Source organism: Urocampus carinirostris, chromosome 4 (genome assembly GCF_059441175.1).
Source record: "Urocampus carinirostris isolate Australia breed hairy pipefish chromosome 4, RoL_Ucar_1.0, whole genome shotgun sequence".
NCBI classification, from domain to species: Eukaryota; Metazoa; Chordata; class Actinopteri; order Syngnathiformes; family Syngnathidae; genus Urocampus; species Urocampus carinirostris.
Window position 1 is genome coordinate 42,722,367 of NC_142352.1, and position 17,671 is coordinate 42,740,037.

The 17,671-nt window shown below is 39.5% G+C and overlaps 1 protein-coding gene across 2 annotated transcripts in view; it reads right to left on the bottom strand.

The window, feature by feature from the left end:
- Positions 1 to 17,404, bottom strand: part of mafa (MAF bZIP transcription factor a) — a 103,713-nt gene extending 86,309 nt beyond the window's left edge. Inside the window, exons 1-2 of one of the 2 annotated variants that reach the window (XM_088334626.1) lie at positions 16,012 to 17,404; positions 3,256 to 3,321 (exon numbers count right to left, since the gene is read on the bottom strand). In XM_088334626.1, coding sequence (XP_088190752.1) covers positions 3,294 to 3,321; positions 16,012 to 17,033 — 1,050 coding nt within the window. In that variant the 5' untranslated portion in view covers positions 17,034 to 17,404 and the 3' untranslated portion in view covers positions 3,256 to 3,293. Of the gene's footprint in view, positions 1 to 3,255; positions 3,322 to 14,912 lie in introns of those variants that run through there. The other variant, XM_088334627.1, reaches the window with a different exon arrangement.
- Positions 17,405 to 17,671: the final 267 nt, after the last annotated feature.

A 17,671-nucleotide genomic window follows, 5' to 3' on the forward strand; every position in this document is an offset into this window, starting at 1 on the left:
TGGCACCCATTTCTTTCCAGGCCAACATATGTTTCCACCCGGTCTCAAACCGCAAACCTTTCGAGTGTCAGGCGAAATATAATAATAATAATAATAATAATTTCTTTGTATCGTCATTCTGTGTAACAATGTACACAGAACGAAATGTCGATTGCACCTGACCCGTTGTCGCGAGCCGATGCAGCCGCAGCCAACATGATAACTACACTACGGAAACACACGTTTGATAATATTACATTAAATAATCTTGATAGGTATTGCACCATTGTATATAGCAAGGGGCACCAAATAACCCACTTGGGTCTATGAATGACTTTCGCAGGTAAATAGTAAGTTATCAACTGTTTTAAATGCACGGTCTGCACCACTGCCTGTTTTTTACAAGTTGAAAATGCTAGAAAGCACTGCAAGGCATTAATATAAGTTAATAAATAAACAAACAAATACAAAATACACAAATAAATAAATAAATACATAAATAAACAAATACATAAATAACTAACCATTTCTAAAATGTCCAAGTACCACAGTTTCACTCAGTGAAATTTATATTTTTCCGAGAACTTGTATGCAGTAGTAAGCAGTGCCTTTGTCAGTGTATCTATTGTAATATTGAATCGTGTCACTGCATAGATCCTCATGACTGTATGGCTTCTTTATTTTTAACCTTTAATTACTTGAGTGATTTATATCTCCTGCTCTTATGTAGTTAATGCACTTCTTAGTTAATAATATATTTGAGTGTAATTATTTACTTCTTAATATAATAATTTGGTTTCTTGATATATCCATTCGTTCAGTTGTTATTAAGTCTCTACATCGTTTCAAGTGGTGTTTTTAGTTTGCGCTTAGGAGAAGGCTTTGAGTTGTATCAGTAATGGCCAGACTAGGTCACGGCAAGAAGTTGGTATGAAGAACATATTTTTTTCGCTGATTTTTTTACACTGCCCTTAAAGATATATTCTGTCGTAGCCCTCCCTCCTAGTATACAGGTGATTGTCGTTTGTTTTGCCTGCTTATTTGTGAAACCGCAGAGCCTTATTTTGTACATCCCATTGCCCGGAATATTCTGTTTGATAAAAAATCTCAACAGAACCGCCAAACTTCAGTGCTTGTTTTACCTGTCACAACCGGGTGTGTGTTAAATGAACATGCGGAGAAAGAAAAGTTATTTCATTTACTACTAATCGATGACTCCTGTTTTTTTGATGTGCTGAGCTTAACAGCAATCGGACCTCTGCAGCTACTTTGTTGACATCAGCCAGCATGGGTTTGCTCCTCACAGAATGCTCTTGAGATCACACAGCAGCCGGCTGCCATCTATATTTGCACACATTCGTCTCACCTTATTTTCACACACTGATACATTCAGTGTTTATATACGGACGCACACCTGGTGTTTTATCTGTGTCAGCGTATCGTGGCTTCCTCGCTCTCTTGGGACTCTAAACGCAACTGTGTCTTTGTCTCATTCTACTTTTGTATCCCATACTGGCCGGTTATTAGGGTTATTCGGGGTTACACCCTCAAAACCGAACCTCCTCAAACGGAGTAGCTCAGGAACAGATTTTGGGGACAGTTCCTTGATCTTTCCCAGAGTTGGCGGAGGCAAGGACACCAACACCTGGCTCTCCATCTCCATCGCTCAGCTTGTCCCCCCGGAGCTACGTGGCCAGACTACTCAAAGGCCGTCCTCTCTCCTCATACACTCAGATTTGCATAAAACAAAGACGCAAACGCCGTACAGTCTTGACCACACTGGTTTTGGCCCCTCCTCGCTTGGCTAGTAGGCTGTAAGAACGTCACATCGACAGCGAGCGCCAGCATGACCAGGGAGCAGAGATTTACGAGGCCGCATCCGATATACATCCTCATAGTTTTCCACTCTAATTTGTTTAACATCCGTTCGCTTGGCATTGTTTATCCTCACCACCTTTCAGCCAAAGGCAAAGGGCGCCTAATTCACAGCGATGACGTGCGGAGGATGGGGATCACTAAAAACACTTCATCTATACAAGATGTGTCCTTGTCTCTTCTGATGCCTTTTTCTATGTTTCTTTTTTTGAAGTAAAGCTTACTTGGAACAATTCCAACCACTAATCCTACACCACAGGGCCTACTCAAGCACAATCAAGTAATTAACCTAAGATATGCTAATATACAATGTGTGGCATGTATAAGTGTCAAAATACATTATCATTCACCCTTTGTTGTATCAATATGTTATTGAAATTACTGACAGAGTATATGTTACGTTGGAGAATAATTCATACCAATTCAAAAATACATAAGATGCAATGGAGTATATACAGTAATCCTGTGCTCTATTGCGGTATTTCCATTGTGAATTGTATTCTGCATTGTCAATAAGCTAAACAAAGTTAGATGCCTTCTATCGCCAACAAAGTTGAACTTTTTGACCCGCTTACCTTGCTCTAGAGCCAAATGTTGCTCTTTGGCGCTTCTTAGGGGCTCCATGGTCCTTTTATTTAAAAATGTTTGATACTGGAAAAATCTATAGTTTGTTTATAAGAGAGCCAGAAGGAGAATACAGTTGTCCATTAAGTCCACACGATGATGGCAAAGTATCATGTACATTAAGTACAGTACAATTGTTTCCTAAAAAATACTTGAGCCTGTAAATTGTGTTTGTTATTGAATAATAAATACATACATGGATTAATAAATAAATAATATTAAATGAGGGTTAATCACAGTCTTTCACAAGAGCCTGTAATAATGCCTTTCACGTTTAAAAAAGAAAAGTTAATTAAATTGGGACTTTAGACTTTTTTTTGTCGGGGTCAAGGGGGGATTCCCGGCTTCTTATTAAGGTAATTTTACTTGTATCATGAAGTGAGACCAGTTGAGAACCACTGTCTTTGATCACTAAACTCAAGAGTGAAATCATATCAACAAGCCTCATGAAGCGTGTTTATATTGACACCTTAACATTTTCTGAAATAGACTGAACTTTATTCAAACGACACTTGAAAAACAAGGACATTGTTTCATCCAAAGTACTCTACAAGCAACAAAAAATAGCCATGCAATAAAAGCAAGTCCAAACTATTCAAATGAACGTGGTAAATTGGGAAATAGATTATTAAATGAATTTAAGTAATAATTAGTTGTCTAATTTTGTTTAATTTATTACTATTCATCCTTCACATGAAATGAAATGTGCATTATATTGTTTTTTATTGTGTAAAATGAACCCAAAAAGATGACTGAAATATATATTTTTTGCTTTACCTCAGGGAACCAAGGGCGAGGAGGAACAAGGCTTGAAATCACAGATGGAGGAATTTTCTGGATGACCTAGAGAAGGAGATAAGATTGAAGAAAAACACAGGAGAGGATAAATGACTATCAAGGTAAATACACACTGTTCCATTTGATCTTATTCCTCTGTTTCCTCCTGCATATGTCATTCTCTGCCACCCTGTCAAACACTACACTCTCACACACACGCACATAAATGCACCCCACACTCACAAAGAAACATATAGTTCCACTCGGAGCAAGATTCACTCTCGCCTTGTCTGTCTGGCTGAATACAGTACATGGATCACAGTAAGTGTTTGATGCAGAGGGAAATGTAAAAATTTGCATGCAAATAGACTTTACAAGCAGAGCCCCATGCATCAAAACACTGTAACCACCGGAGACGAAATATCTTAGCTTGGAGGAGACAAAATACTTGTTTTACCTGCTCAGTTCATTAAATGACACAATTAATTGTTCAAACAGGGAACACATTCATCAAGTGGGGAAATGAACTGTGGCGCTTGGCATTTGTGGCCTTCGTCGTCGACGCTTCATGAGAGACACTTTCATTTTCAAGTAGTGGCACGGGTGTGTGCGCTTACTCGGCGGCAAGATAAATGTTTAGTGGAAATGTTAGCTGTGATCCATAAGCGAATGTGATGTTTCAAAATACATCTAGGAAACATTATCAATACTAAAAACAATTAGGTCAGAGTAGCAAGCAGAACGGCACGGCGTGGTTTTAGAATACGTGTGCGTAAGAAACAAGTGCATCAATCGAGGCGTTGGTTCTGTTAGGAGAGTAGATTTGGCTGCTTGGAGTGGTCGTAGATTGGGAGCTAAGTACCCAATTTGGCTGCCGGGGGGCGTTAGAGACCCCACACAAATTCAGACCCCAAAAAAGCAGATGTTTATCAATTTTGTTGGTAGTTATTGAGGGTGCCTTGATAGAAAACCTAGGCGAAAACACTTGCGAAGGCCTAAAGTACAACTGTGTAAATTTTCACATTTCAAGTCACATACAAACGGACATACACAAATTGGGATTTATAAACCAGTTCTGATTAGATTAGATGGATTGGATAGTCTGTTAAATGGAGAGTGTGTATTATTTAGCCCCTCCTAGTGATAAAAAACTTAATTTGTTAAAAAAAAAAAAACATTGGTTTAAATTATGACCAAAAACATTATAAAAATATTTATTTTTAAAAATACTTGAAGGTTGAGAAATTTGCTTCTATTTTATGTATCACCTAGAGCTGACATTATTATAAGCCATATTGCGTCTACAGGAAGTCAAAAAACCCATTAAGGCTGGGCAAACAATGGGAAAAGTAAATCATTAAAGCATTTTTGTCACTTAAAGGACATATTTATAGTTTGTATTCTTCCTTGAGCTTTTGTCACTGACTATTTGTCAAATAATACATACTGTCCCTTAAAAGGTTATTTTGAAAAGGCTGTAAATAAAATACAGCTGGTATTAAGAAAACGACACTCAAAATGAGTTGATTCAAAAACAATATACATTTGGAGGATCCATAAATCTAAAAAGGATTATACTACAAAGACAATTTAAAATACTACACCATAAAATAGCCCCCATCCCTAAATTTGGTCTTATTTTTTTAAACAATTCAACTGGTTGGGTCAATTTGTACAGAATAAACAAACACAAAAAAACAAAAAAAAAACAAGTTAGATCAATTCGATCCATTTTGGACTCAATCAGGATTTTTTTTTTTTTTTTACATGTTTACAATAAGAATGATCCGTCATTGCTGGGCTTTCTCCTTGAGAGAGGTTGCTAGGGTTGTTTGTGAGAGGAGTCAAAAGTGCCGCTTTCAAACAAAAGGTATCTTCCGAAAAAGAACCGGCGTACCTAACTCGCGAGCTGAACACTTTTTTTTCTGCCCGGCACTCGTATCGCTCCCTAGCTTGGTAACAGCTTCTGACTGCTGTGAAAGAAGCGCCACCCGGAGTGAATGGCTTCAGAAGAATATTAATAAATGAGCCCCACCTGCCTGCGATTGGCTGGCAACCAGTTTAGGGTGTCCCCTGCCCACTGCCTGATGATTGCTGGGATGGGCTCTAGCACCCCCGCTACCCTACTGAGGATAAGCGGTGCAGCTGATGAGATGATGATGAGCCCCACCTATACGTGCACCAGTTCGGTCCAACGGCCAATTGTAAAGCACACGTTTCAGCAAACCATGGGCTCCAAGTAGGATGGGGGCCACTTTTATTAATTTTGTTGGTATTTAGTGTTGGTGCCTTGACACAAAACAAAGCTAAAGACACCCACTGATGTGTTACTTATTACATTTTCACATAGGTATAAACACACATACACACACAAATCAATATTTATAAAAAAATCTTTAGATTGAGAGTAGGTTAAATGTTTGTATAATTGTATGTAATGTATATACTGTATTATATGTACTGTTTTTATACATCTATTTACGTATTTATTTTTCATATGGTTTTACATAAAAGTACTTTATTGATTGTTTGTCTATTTCTTTATTTGTTTATTTATTTATTTATTTTCATGTATTTTATTTCGATATTGATATGCAGGTAGATATTTGTCTATTCATAAGTAATGTTTCTCACAAAGGGGTACTTGGCTGAAAGCAATTTGTCTCAGAGTTTACATTACTAAAACGCATTATCATTTTGTATCAAAAATGTGCTTTATGTTAGTATCTTTATTCTGTTTTTGCTTTAAAAAAATAAATGACCAATGTCTCTATTTAGAACTTTCACATTAAGATACTTGTATATATTTCCCCCCTTTACCAGATTTACACTTGACCACATTTTGAACAGTTCCTCATCACATGCATAGAGGTTGCTTAGGGATGATGTTGCGTTTATTTAAAAGTCACCGTCTCTTGGTACGGGTGCATTTACGGACATATAAAATTACTGCAGAAGGTCCCGAGCACCTCATTACCAACATAACCTGCAGCCAGTCTTTCAAGGACAACTCTCTAATGACACCACACGTATCCGCTTAATATCTATTTGAAGCCCACAGTCACTTCACCCCTCAAAAAGAAAGGGAGGGAGGGTCACATTTATAGAAATAGCAAAAGCATTCTAAGATTAAATAAGCACTTTAACGGCCCCCTGATGTTTGTTTAATTCTGAAAGAGTTTAACGTTTCCGTACTCTATCTCACTCATATTGAATGACAGGAGACCGGATTTTCTTTATCTTCTTCATCTGCTGAGATGGTGCAAATACCTTTCTCAGAAGCTATCTGAGACACTCTAAACATGCAGTAAAAAACAAGTTTGTGTGGTTCTCTTTTGAGGTGTCCTTCAAGTTAAAAAAATATAATATTTTCTCTAATATTTGTCAAATCAAATTTGGATCTGTAAAGTGAAATATTTTTGGGGAGAGAAAAAACTTTTAAGACAATAAATTGCCACTCAAATGGCTGTATTAAAATATTGAGTCTACAATAAGACACCCCCTGCTTTATTCCTGGCCGAACAAACCTGAAACACGTATTACACAGACAGACACAATAAGTAAAATCCAATAAAAAAAGAATATATAGTAATATAAATAGAATATTATTATGGCAAGGCACAGACTAACAATGTGAGGAAAGGGACCTGAGAGAGGATAATCCACACTAAAAGGGATGGCACCAGATGGCCTTAAGATTTTGAGCTATTGAACCACAACTTAGCACTGTGAACCCCAAATAAGGAAAAAATAAAATAAGATAAAATAAATAAAATGTAATAAAATAAAAGACAAAACATGAACATGTGAAATAAAAGGAAAGTATGTAAAAAATAAAACTCAAACAAATCAAAATTAAATAAAAATGATGACATAAAACCCATATCAAAATAGTCGATCTTGAGCCTTCTCTTAAAAATATCAAGTGTCCCCGAAGTCCTGATGTCCTCCAGCAGACTGTTCCATAGGTATTCCATAGTATGTGTTAACAAGGCCCAACTGAGTTCAAAGAGCCGTTATATATTTTACCACCGCTCCTTTCTCCTTTTATCTCTTTTTTATCCTTGTTGTCCTAGCCACGGAGCGCATTAAGCAGGAGGAAAGGAGGCAGGGTGAATGGGGGAAGAGAGTTATGTAGTGAGCATTCCTACGATGTTCTTCTTTTTTTTAATATAAAAATGTCGTGTCCAGCATGGTCGCCGTGGCGACCGGCTGGCCCCGCCCCCTGGGCACGGCTGCAGTAGATCAGCTAATTTGCGTGTGTGCTACTTAAGGCTGGGTTGTGGGTTTTGCGGGTGCTGGCTCATTGCATTTTCTGTCTGCATTTCCCGTTCTGTTTTGCTCTGTCCTGTTTTGTTTGAGTCGGAACAAACCTGTGTTTGCACGTTTTTTGTCAAAGCCTGTTTGTTCTGTCTTGTCCCTGAGTTTTGGACTACTTTTATTTTGGTAAATAAAAGTTTTGCTCGTCAACGCAATTGAGTTCTCCCTTCCTGCCTCCGTTCTGGTCCGGTCTCCCCGTGACAAAAAATGGTGAAAGTAAGAAAAGGACGGATACAAATGGAGTCCAAATACCAACCCAAACTCTCAAAAAGATGAAAGAGGAATAATTTATTTGAGCACATCTAAGCATTTTACATACTTTTACGTGCAATAAAAGGAGCTTGACAGAGGCTGCAATGAAGATTTCAGTCAGAAGATGGCATCAGCAAGTGTAATATTCTTAAGTTATGGACACCAACCGTAGACAACATTGAATTAAGGTGGAATTGGGTTGAAATGTGTTTGCAAAAGTCTACACACCCTTGTCCAAATGTCGTGGTTTTTTTGGGAGGGGGACAAAAAACAATATAACATGATGTTCTTCATTGTCGTGACACACGACCAGTACAACTAGAAGGTAAAGTGTGTATTATTTGACCACTATATGTGTACTGTGTTGTGCAACCAAAAACAAGTGTCTAAAAGCACAAAGAACAATACAAACTACGGAGATTCAAAGTAACCCAAACACGATATAGATTTCCCTCACTTGTTGACCAAGCATTTGTGAAGAAGGAAAACGGAAAAAAAAACATAAAAGAAAAAGGAAAGAAAAAAAAAGAAAAAAAGAAAATGGGAATACAGAGAGAATATTTTGAAAAAGGAAAATAAAATAAGTGGGAAAAACTAAAACAAAAAGGTAAAGAAAAGCAGCCCCACGTTAGATTCTAGCCACCACGGCCTACCCGTGCAGAGTTTACATGTTCTCACTGTGCCTGCGTGGGTTTCCTCTAGGTACTTCAGTTTCCGACCTCATTTATAAAAATCTGTAAATATTCAAATTGTACCTAGGTGTAAATTATCGAATGAGTTGTACATCGAAAATGGATGGATGGATGGAGGTGTCATTATTCCAAAGTGCATATGGTGCTCCAAAATTATATCTAACATATGATAAAAAAAAAAGGCTGTTAGGTTATTTTGCAATTAAAATCAATTTGGGAGAATGTATTATGGTGATAGTTTTCCTTTTATGATAGCCAAACATTGGTTTGGTGCAACCATAGATTACTATATACCAAGTGGATCACACTCAGTGGAGGTGATGATGAAAAGCTTAAAATAGCATTGTCAGCACAAAAAATCTAAGCAAGAAAAAAAAGATCAGGAAAGCTTACAAGAACATCATTATTTGTTTTAGGTTTGTCAGAACCATTCTTATCCAAAGTAAATTAAGGTAGTACCATATTTTACGGGTATGAACTGTAAAACATTAACATTAAAATGGGTTAATGCCCGTTGAGTCACAATTATAGACTTTCTTCATTTACTGTATAACATACTAATTTGATTAGTCGCAATTATGCGATTTCAATTAACAAGTTTCTATAATATGACCTTACTTTTTTGAGCGGAATACGCAATGTAAGACAGGAAACATCAATTTAACTTAATGAGATGTCCAAACAAGCACATTCCTGTGAAGATCACAATAGCTGAAGTCCAGCTATTGTCCGATTTAACAAAATACAATTGATTTTCTCATTAAGGGTTGAGCGGCTTGAGTAAAATGTCCCTAAAGATGACATAGCGGTCATAAGTAGAGTAGTGATACATTCAACTGTACCTTTAACTTGGAATAGATTTTCAATCAGCTCATGGGTAGCCCTTTTTGAACAAGAATGATTGTAAAACATGGGGAGGGGGGGGGGGGGGGGGGTTAGGTATTTCCTCAAACAGCACCAGGTGTCCTTGATGGAAGAAGTAAAAGGGACAGGAGTGCCGTGAAAAATCCCGATTTATGTGTTTTCCATATGTATCAATCACAAAGGTTTCAGATCAAGAAGCCTCATTTAAGGTCAGTTTTCATGATTGCAATATATGAAAGACACTCGCAAAAAAAAATGGAAGACTTCCCACGGGAAAACCCCTGCCATCACAAAACTGCACAGTCTTCTCACATTGCCCAAAAGCATTATCCTCAAGACCTTTGAAGGAACATTCTGTGGACTGATCGTCAAAAATTGATATTTTTGGAAGGTGTGCAGCCTGTTACATCTGGTGTGAAAATGACACGTTATTTGACAAAAAAAAAAAACATGATGCCAGTATTTAAGCATGGTGATGGCAGTGTGATAGTCTGGGGCTTCTTTGCTGCCTCAGGACCAAGACAAATTTGTGTGGTTGACGGATTAAAGAATTCTGGTGTTTCCAGAAGATCCTGAGGGAGAACATCCAGCCATCAGTTTGTGCCCTCAAACTCAAGCACTCCTGGATCATACAGCAGGACAATCAATGATCCAAAACACACCAGCCTGTCCACCTCTGAATGGCTAAGAAAAACAAACAAAATTAAGGTTCTGGAGTTGCAAAGTTGATGTTCGAATTAAAAATTTTAACGAAAATTCCTTTGTGTGACCTTGAACAAGCAGTTTGTGGTAGAAAACCCTCCAATATGGATGAGCTGAAACAATTTTGCAAAGGAGAGTGGGACAGTTGTTAGCGCGTGTGCAGCACAGTTCTAAGGTCTTGGGAACCTCCTGTGTGGGTTCAAATCCAGCTACCGGACTTACTGTGCGGAGTTTGTATGTTCTCCCCGTGCTTGCGTGGGTTACCTCCGGGCACTCCGGTTTCCTCCCACATTTCAAAGACGTGCATTTCAGGAGGATTGGCCGGTCCACATTGTCCCTAAGTGTGAATGAGCGAGCGAGTTGTCTGTCCCTGTGTGCCCTGCGATTGGCTGGCAACCAGTTCAGGGTGTCCCCTGCCCACTGCCCGATGATTGCTGGGATGGGCTCCAGCAACTCCGCGACCCTACTGAGGAGAAGCGGTGCAGCTAATGAGATGAGATAGAGAGAGATAGATAGAGAGAGAGAGAGAGAGAGAGAGAGAGAGAGAGAGAGAGAGAGAGAGAGAGAGAGAGAGAGAGAAAGAGAGAGAGAGAGAGAGAGAGAGAGAGAGAGAGAGAGAGAGAGAGAGAGAGAGAGAGAGAGAGAGAGAGAGAGAGAGAGAGAGAGAGAGAGAGAGTATTTTCATGACCACAAGGTGCATATAAGTCTTAGATTGTCTTCAAACTGTGCGGTGCGCAAGGACACATGCTGTGTGTACACCACCTTGTTCAACATGCTTAGGAGAGGGCATGTGATGCTACACTCAATGCGCAAACTGTTAGCACTCGTGGATGCTAACGCCGTAGCCTATCTAGCAATTGAATTAAGAGAGTTGTCCCCCAGTATTTCAATTGAATCCAAAACCTCACGTTCCCTCCATTTAAATATATCCATGTTTTGGCCATAAACTTTAGAAAGGATTTTTTTTTATTTCAAGAAATTTGCTACAGCAATACAGGAAATGGTATTAAAAAAGGGGGAAAAAAATCATTGGAATTGGCCGGGTTGTGTTGTGGGTTGCATTCCCTTGGTCCTTCTCATTTGTTGAGTTCTGGGCAAAGGAAATGAGTGCAGGGTCCCCGGGGGTACAGATTACTCTAATGACTTTGAAAGCAGCCTCACGCGCTGTCCCTTTCGACCTCGGCTCATCGTTGGCTCTATGACACTACAAGGTGAGCTGGTACAGTGTTCACACCTACTGTGTGCACACCTACTGTACGCTCAAAAAAAGCTATCTCATGATTAATCATTGTGATTTTCTAGGAAATTTAAAAATGTGAACAATGGGAAATAATGATTTTGTAATTATAAGTATGGTAGTGTCTGTTTTCTAACTGGCACAAGAAACCATTAAAGCACTAGTGTGTAATATTTGATCATTAGATAGCACTGTCTTGTCTAATATGAGCGGAAGCCAGACAGAGCACAGCGTAGCAGCAAGTCTCCAGATAAACATGGCTGGTACATCTTTGTAAAAGAAATCTTTATTTTGCCCAATATTCAAATGAATGTTTTTTTTACTGATTTTTTTTTGTACCACTAGGAGGCGTTACATATTACATACCGTACCTTTAAAGGGAAAGTGTGTATTAGTAAGTGGTTAAAATAATAAGCAAAACTACATGGAATATCGTATAAACATGCATGTTTTAAATACCCATAGGACAAGAAATTCGTGTTTACTTTACATAAAATGAGCCTGACATAGAGTGGGCAGAAATATGTGTCTGCCATCTTCCTAAGGGTACCCAAAAAAAAAACTTGTGAAATGCTGGCCCAGAAATGTATAGTTTGGTCACTTTGAGTCCTCGTAGTTTGTATTCTTCCTTGTTTTTTAAATTTTTAATTGTGCTACACAATACAGCTACATCTAGTGGTATAATAATACACACAGTACCTTTCTAGCAAAGGCCAAGCACAGAACACTAAAGGAAAACATCAGCTTCCATTTATTGTGGATGGCTTAAACCATCCTAAAAATCAGCCAGTTTTTGTTGTGTCCTCATTCTCTGTATTACACCCTGTGTCCTCCAGGTCAAAATGACCCATCGTCAGTAAACCCCCAATATAAGAAGCTAAATTGAATTTTAAACATCTAATGTCATCATGCTTGAAGAAACAACTTGTCTTTCACCTCCGTATGTGGGATATAGTTATCCCTTCTCATTTGTATTTTTTTGATAAAGAAAAAGGGGGTAAACATATGCAAAAATGGGTTTTGCATGCATTATTATTTATTTCTATAACTAAAATGCATTATGTTGTTTCCTTCGAATGGACCATTTAAGGCAATGCGAAACCAGTGCAATATTATACCATATCCCTTTAACGTAATCAATGTGTGCATACATTTTTTTCTAGAATTAACTTAGCAATTACATATGTAATTTTCTGGTGATTGGTTTTCTGATTAAAGAAAAATTGAATGATACATAAAATATAATTAAATGATGGTAATAACATAGTAACAACATTTAATAGTATCATAGTAACATGATAACATCGTCATTTCAGAAATACATACCAGACTGCTAGTCTTTCGTGTTAATTATTAACAAAGAAGTAGTTCTCAGCTTTAAAAAAAAAATGTTTACACATGTTTGAAAGATTTTCCATTTGGGCTGCCAGCTACTGACTAAACATTTTTGTTCAACAGATTATATCTCAAATATCGGTTAGAATACAATTTTTTTTTAAATCGATAAAGTAGGAATTTGTGTTGTTACTTTTGCTCAACTCGATGTGTGACAAGGACACAACAACTCAAACGAGCAGGCAAGAACTCGTCTTTTCAAAGGACTTTTAATACCTGAACACTACCAAATCTGAAAATTACAGCGCTGTGTCTCTGATCAAGTAATTCCACGAGCTTAGGCGGAGCGTCGAATGCGCACGCATGTAAAAAAATGACAGCGGCGCAGCTGCACGAGGCGACGCTCTCGATTTATCATTCGTACATCACAGGAGCTCACTGGCCGTGCCACTATTAATCATCAGCAAAAAGCATTTAATTCAGCGCAGGCCCAACTATTGTATCAATAGCTCCCTTCCTTCGACACCGCGAAAGAGCTTCTATAGAAATCAGTCAAATTAAAGCAGTACTGCCTGATAAATAAGACATATATTGAGTATGCAAGAACCTTTTTAGAGCTCTAAACAGGCGTGTGCTTCTTTTTATGACAAAGGTGTGTAGCACATAACCATGCTTTCATTTTATATTTGTCTCTGTCGTGTGAAAAAACACATTTTTGTGTCATTTTGTACTTTTTTGCCTTTTTGCAGTATTTCCTTTATACATGTTATCCTAAAAGCACATGATTTAGTCAATTTTGGCATATTTTCTCATTTCTGACTGTTGTGCCTTTTCTGACTTGTATGGCATAAGCATTATGTGAAAACACTTCTTGATGTTTTAGTATTTAATTCTTAAGTTTTAATTCTATTTTTCTAATGGAATATTTACACTCTAAACATAACAATACCATGGTTAATGGATCTCTTTGTATACTGTACATATGAAAATGGGATCTTTATATTGTAGGCATTATTATAAAGGTCAAGAAAATTGAGATCATTTTTTTTTTCACACTGTAGCGTCAATATTCTCATTGTTTATATAGCTTGACTGTCAATCCTTTATGTAGGTTGGGGCGGATACCGCAAGTCACTTTCCTTTTTTTTTAATGTGAAACAAACAAATAAAATTGAATGAACTGAAATCAATGAAATTCCCTTTTTCATTGATTTCCTGAATCAATAAGAGTAAAACATACAGTGTACACGTAAGGCTTTTTGGGCCTGGATTCTGAGACATCATTGTTGTCGAATGTGACTTTTTAACCCCAAAAAAAAGTTTTAAAAACTGAAAAGCAGTGTGCAGAGAGCCCCTCAATTACATTACTGGGTTTGGTTGGCCTCCTGGAACCTTTTTTACATGACACGACTGTCCACTTTCTGAGCACCAGGCAACCCCCATCACCAGCCCGTCTTATTCGCCCAATTTACACACAAGCACACCCCCCCAACTCCAATCACTACCTACATCCATGAGGCCCTCCGATAAACAGGGTGAAGTTGGGTGGAATCGAAATATCCACAAATAAAGCGTGTCAAAATAAATCTGACTAAGACAACATGAGAAAGGGGCAGCGGCATGCACATGCCACAGTTTGTGAAAAACACACACCTGCATCAATGGTGACATGCAGGTAAAATAAGGCACATAGTCAAAATTAAAGATTTAAAAGTAAAGATTTTTCATTGTTGTGACTTCCTCTAAGGTCAAGTTGGAAATGTCTATCCAAGTGCCAGGTAGAATTCAAGTAAACGATAAAAGCCACTGGATAGAGTAACTATTGTGGTCTGTGGTTTGGTTGCACGTATACATGCTTATACTTTTTTTCAACATGCACTCATTGTTCACATTTTGGTGTCAGAATTGTGATGCAACTAATTCTTGGGTGGCCTTTTTTTGTGTTTAAAAACTTCTCATGATATAATTCTACTCATCTTTTTGAATTACTGAAACACACCACAGACAAATTGTACAGGAAAATGAGAAACTTATTGAAGGCAATTACACATTTATTGCATATCATTGAACCGTATGAAATGACAAAAAAAACGAGCACATATTGACATCACATATGGTTAGTGGGTGAAATTATTTTGCACAGCAAAATTTATATATATATATATATATATATATATATATATATATATATATATATATATATATATATATATATATATATATATATATATATATATATATATATATATATATATGTATATATATTCATATATTTATGAGTGTGATGTAAGATTAATTCACATATTTTCAAAAAGGATCTCCCTCTTTTTATTTTAATTTACACATGCAGGGTATCAATCCCCGACCATCTCAAAATGTCCAGACATTATTAATCGTACGAATGTATTGCTCAGATGAATCCAACACGACATATTCTTTCCGCAATTAAGTTGTATTAAAAGTATAACATGTTACATATAGGCCAAATAATAATGGTTATTGGGTGGTGTGCACTGCACTCAAAAACATGTCAGATTCCCACCCAAACTCCTTTCGGAGTGTGAAAAATTTAAATAGCGAACAATTTGGGCTCTGCAAACAAAAGCGAGGGCGATCCGTCACTTGACCCCGGCCGGTCACGTGATATTTTTTGTGCTTCAAAACGAAACACTTTTATGTCAGGTTTATTTCAAAAATTTAAAATGTTGCACTTATATGACTTTTTTTCAAAAACAGTTGAAACAATGTGTATTTTTTTAAAGTCGTCTTAACCATAAATCATGCATAACACCCACTTATGTACTTGTTTCATGATTGCTCCTAAAATATGTTGGCAACTGTACTCAGGTGGGATGTCCTGTCACTTTTTTTCTCCAAAAAAAAGTGGGGAGGCATGAATGAAATATGAATGTCATGCTGGAGTCATCTCATAAAATAATAACAATTAACAATGACATAGCACAGATAAACAAAACATATAAAAAACATACATGTCCAGCATGCTGAATAAGTTGATATTTCTTTGATAAAACAATGAGAGTCTCTGAAAAAGGAGGCAAAATGCATGAAATGGCTGGCAATCCTCCAGCTTTGGCAAAAAAAAAGTAAAATACATGGATGCATATTGACAAGAATCTGCATTCCTGCGAAATTAAAACGTAGCAACAGTTGCAAAGCTGGGATCCAAATCAAACGAGAACAGTCTAAAACATCGCTCGATAAGTTTTTCTTCGTCAAATGAAAATAAAATACAGCTTTTGGAGAAGGGATAAAATGTTTAAATAAACTTTTTTAAAGCAGGGGTTGAGTAACTGAGATTTGTTTGTTTGTTTTTCTCTGCGGCGCGCGACTTACATGAAAAACTCCGGAGACGAGGGGTTGTTGTCGCTGCTCGAGCCGCTTTCTCTGAAGCCGCTGCCGACCAACTTCTCGTACTTTTCCTTGTACGCGTCCCTCTCCCGGACCAGCCTGGAGATCTCCTGCTTGAGGTGCTCCACTTGCTGCACCAGTTGCGTCTTCTCGCCCTCCAGGACGTGCCGCTGTTGGACGCGCTTGAAGCGGCACGACTGCGCGTAGCCTCGGTTCTTCAGGGTCCTCCTCTTCTGCTTGAGTCGGATCACTTCTTCCTTACTGACCCCCCGAAGCTGTCGGTTGAGCTCGCGCACGGACATGGTGACCAGCTGCTCGTCCGAGAAGCGATCGTCCAGGCGCATGTGCGGGTGGTGGCCGTTCCCAGAGACGCCGTTGGACTGGACGCCCGGCGCCGGGTGATGGTGGTGGTGATGGTGGTGGTGGCCGCCGCTGCCTCCTCCTGCGTGGCCATGGTGGTGGTGCGGACCTCCGTTTTGAGCAGCAGCCGCGGCGATGACCGCTGACACCACTGCCGCGGCGGAGCCCATCTCCTCCCCGGCGTGTGCAGCGGCAGCGGCCGCAGCGGCGCCACCCGGACCGGCTGCACCCCCCGCTGCGAACTGCTGGCCCCGGGCGTAGCCATCAAACGACTGGAGCTGGTGGCTGCTGTTGATGAGTGCCTCGACCGCGTCCTCGGGGCTGAAGCCCAGCGCCTCTGGATTGAGTTGCTGTTGGTAACCGGACATCCAGTAGAAGTCCTCGATGTGCGACTTCTGCTCACTCCCCGAGCCCGGACTGGGCGCCGAGAAGCTCGGGGAGGGCGGCACAGAGCTGCAGGGCGTGCTCATCGGCGTGGAAGACAAGGATCCCCCGGCGATGAGGCGGCTACACTGGCTGATGGTGCGCTCGGGCTCCACCGGCTCCTTTTTCACTTCAAACTTCATCAGATCGAAGTCATTAACATATTCCATGGCCAGGGGACTGGTGGGCAGGTCGGAGTTGCTCATCGCCAGCTCTGATGCCATCCTCTTGCTGCTGTTCGCAGTCCTCCACACGGGCTGGAGCGCAGCCGGCGCCCCGGGCTGGTTGGCGAGAACGTGAGCCACTTTGAGAGACTTTGTCCAAGCGTCGCGAAGGAAAAATAAATGAGATTCGCTCTTCGCTCCTGGAATCGGAGCTTGCACTACTTTGCTGGGCGCACGCGCCGACCGGGTGTCGCGCACGCAAGGAGCAGGGTCCCTTCTCGGCGCGCAACGTGTGTTTGGAACATTTAACACAACTTTTTCTTGTTTCTTTCTGCGTGCCTCGACGTTCTTACGGATACATCGCGACCCGGAGCTGCGAGGGCTGGACGCGGGTGCGGGATTTTAGAAACGGGCATCACACAGCACTTGAGTTTAAGAGCTTTGGAGCCCAAGTGACGTCAGGCTGCGAGTAGGAAATTGTCTCCGACTAGGAGCCAATGGGGTCGCGCACGACGGGAGCTAATTAACATATTAGTCGACTACAGACACCAAACTTTTCCCCCTCTCCCCACCTCCCATGTCAACTGTCAAAAGCTGCCGGCTGACACTCAGCTGAGAAGCAGAATCGCTCTACTTTCCTCTATTCGTGCTTGCATGAGAACATGACTGCTGTTTCATTTAGTTATACGTTAAATACA